General features: G+C 46.2%; 1 protein-coding gene across 1 annotated transcript; it reads right to left on the bottom strand.

Moving 5' to 3' along the window:
* Positions 1–561: 561 nt before the first annotated feature.
* LOC147450618 (pentatricopeptide repeat-containing protein At2g13600-like) lies at positions 562–2,118 on the bottom strand. The gene has a single exon (XM_086520494.1). It carries the CDS (start codon positions 2,116–2,118, stop codon positions 562–564), a length of 1,557 nt encoding a protein of 518 aa, XP_086376620.1.
* Between the last annotated feature and the right edge of the window lie 594 nt (positions 2,119–2,712).

Below are 2,712 nucleotides of genomic sequence, written 5' to 3'. Positions count from 1 at the left end.
GCTTCCGGGTGAAGATGCAAAGCGTGGAGTACCGGCTTGTACTGAGTTGAAGCAATATAAAGAAACACCGAAAGGGGTGCCAGCGTTTGGGTAGTGCTCTCTTGAGGTGGAATTCTATCACTCCCTGTCTCATGTGTCGTGCATCTCTTTCAGTTCAGTTGTTATTTTAAGTGCTTAAAGTTGTTCAGTCTGTTCTTTTTTGTTGGCACGTGGTGCCCATCCCCTTACATATCTATTCAATCAATCACCGACCTGACCATTGAATCGGGGGCCCGATGCTAACTCGTATCATGAATGACGATGCGCGAAGAGACCGTTTATAAAGACACCCGCTGCAAGCATGAAGAGTATCCACCAACCCAGAAAACATATATTATGACTCTTGCACATCAGCTCAGATAAGGTTGCTTGTGTGACCTTTTATGCGGCTTATCGCAAGCTAAGGAGGACTTCTAAACGTTATCAACCCACCATCCACAGCCCGGCCTCTTTGACTAATTTTGTGCTCCGATCAGTTGGAACTATCACCTTTCCCTTTGCATGCCAGCAGAAGCGTAAGAACTAAGCAGAAGCAACACACTTGTCTAGATGCATTGCACTTTTGAATGCCCATTTTCCAATATTCACCTCCCCCCATCTCTGACAAGCACTCAGGAGAGCTGACCAAACTGCAAAACAATTTAACGAAGGAAACTTTTGAATTAGACTTACTGCTTTGTCCATGAGCCCCGCTCGCCCGAAAATGGTGATCATGCAAGTGAAATGCTGAACTTCTGGTGTAATGCCATACTTTCTGCTCATCTCTGAAAAATAAGTCTCACCCTCTTCTACAAAACTGGCGCGACTGCATGCATTAAGTACGCAAGAGAACGTGACTGCATCTGGAGAAAAACCCTTGCATTTCATAGCTTCAAAGCAGTCCAATGCATGCCGACACTTTCCCTGTTGACTGTAACCTGCAACCATGGCGGACCAAGCGACAACATCCCCACTGGGGATATCCGCCAGCACTTTTTGCGCTTTTCCAAGAGCCCCGCATTTTGAATACATGTCCACTAAAGCAGTAGCTAGAGCAATGTCATTTTTCAGTAGTCCTAGTTTCTTGAGTTCATGATGAATATGCTCCCCCTTATCAGCTGCTCCAACGGTGGCACAAGCTTTCAATGCACATGCAAATGTTATAGAATTCGGAACAACACCCTCTCCCTGCATTTGTTCAAAGCACTGCAGAGCATCATCACCCTGCCCCCATTCATTGTACCCAGCCATTAGTGTCGACCAAGAAATGACATCCCGACTAGGAAGCTCCTCAAGCACTTTCCGCGCTTTTGCAAGCGCTCCACATTTTGCATACATGTCTACTAGGGCATTGCCGAGCAAAGCATTTTTCTCCAGTAACCCTTGTTCAACAATCTCATCATGAATCTCTTCACCTTTTGCACTGGCTTTAATGCTAGCACATGCCTTCAAGACACAATTGAACGTCACTGCATTTGGAAAAATGCCCTCATGCTTCATGCGGTCGAAGCAAGACAAAGCTTCCTGGCCATAGCATTGTTTCGCATATCCTGCAATGAGCGAAGACCAAGCCACCACATCCCGAGAAGGAAGCTGCTCAAGCACTCTCTGTGCCTTGGCCAAAGCCCCACATTTGGCATACATGTCCACCAAAGCATTGCCAAGGAACATATCTCTTTCAAGCAAGCCCTGCCTGGCAATCTGCTGATGGATTTGTTCCCCTTTTTCAGCTGCTCCTGTGCTCGCACAAGCTTTCAAGATGCAAGTGAAGGTCACTGCATCCGGCGAAAGACCCTCGCTCTGCATCTGTTTGAAGCATTCAAAAGCATCGTGTGCATGATTCTGTTGCGCGTACCCTGAAATGAGGGCATTCCAAGCGAATACATCCCGTTTGGGAAGCCCGGCAAGCAGTTCATTAGCTTGCCGAAGGGCGCCACACTTTGCATACATGGTGACGAGAGCATTGGCCACATGAGAGCTCTTTCCAGATAGCCCTCTTCTAGAAAGATCAGCATGTAGTCTAATGCCTGTGTGGAGGTCCTTCTTCTTCGCGCATGCCCTCAGGAGATCCGCGATTGCAGGATCCTCCACTCTGTTCATGCGTTCACGATGGAGGGAAGCTTAATAAAAATTTCATAAATTTCAGCAAATCTGGTGGCGCTTCTCAATCGTTTCTAGATCTCGTTAAGATACCTTTTAAGACGGTTCCTGAGGGTCCTATCTTTGCGAATGTAAATGAAACGTCAAGTGCATCGACTACTTCAAGTGCATCGACTACTTGCAGGTCAGGTATATCGTTTGCTAGCATACTCAAGAGGTCTAACTCTAGGGATTATGGAAAAGGCTCAACAGAAGAGATGTCAAGTGAAAGAGATATCAAAAACCTGCAGAATGCAAAAGCTAAACTTCAACAAAAGCTCTTGGAAGTCAACAAAATGATTGAGGCCCTTACAAAAACAAAAGAACTTGCTCCCATTCAGAATTCAGTGGGCTGGTAGAAGACGGGTTGGCAGATCGAGCCTTCTCAGCTTTAAAAAAGTCTTTGCCACAGCAGGTGGAGGTTGCTGAGGCTATTACTGTAGCGATTCCACCAGTACTTATAAAAAAACAGCTAGTCAGACAAGCTAAGCTGACGCTTGTATTTGGATTCAGTGGAAGAATCCCGAACAGGTTTGAGATGATCCAATGGCTTCA

Source organism: Adiantum capillus-veneris, chromosome 9, assembly GCF_014529385.1.
Source record: "Adiantum capillus-veneris isolate H3 chromosome 9, ASM1452938v2, whole genome shotgun sequence".
Lineage (NCBI taxonomy): Eukaryota > Viridiplantae > Streptophyta > Polypodiopsida > Polypodiales > Pteridaceae > Adiantum > Adiantum capillus-veneris.
Note: the sequence above shows the minus strand (reverse complement) of the source record. Positions and strands in the feature narration are given on the sequence as shown.

Bases quoted from the DNA above. Each gene is read 5' to 3' on its own strand.
- LOC147450618 (XM_086520494.1), bottom strand. From the start codon at position 2,118: ATGAACAGAGTGGAGGATCCTGCAATCGCGGATCTCCTGAGGGCATGC.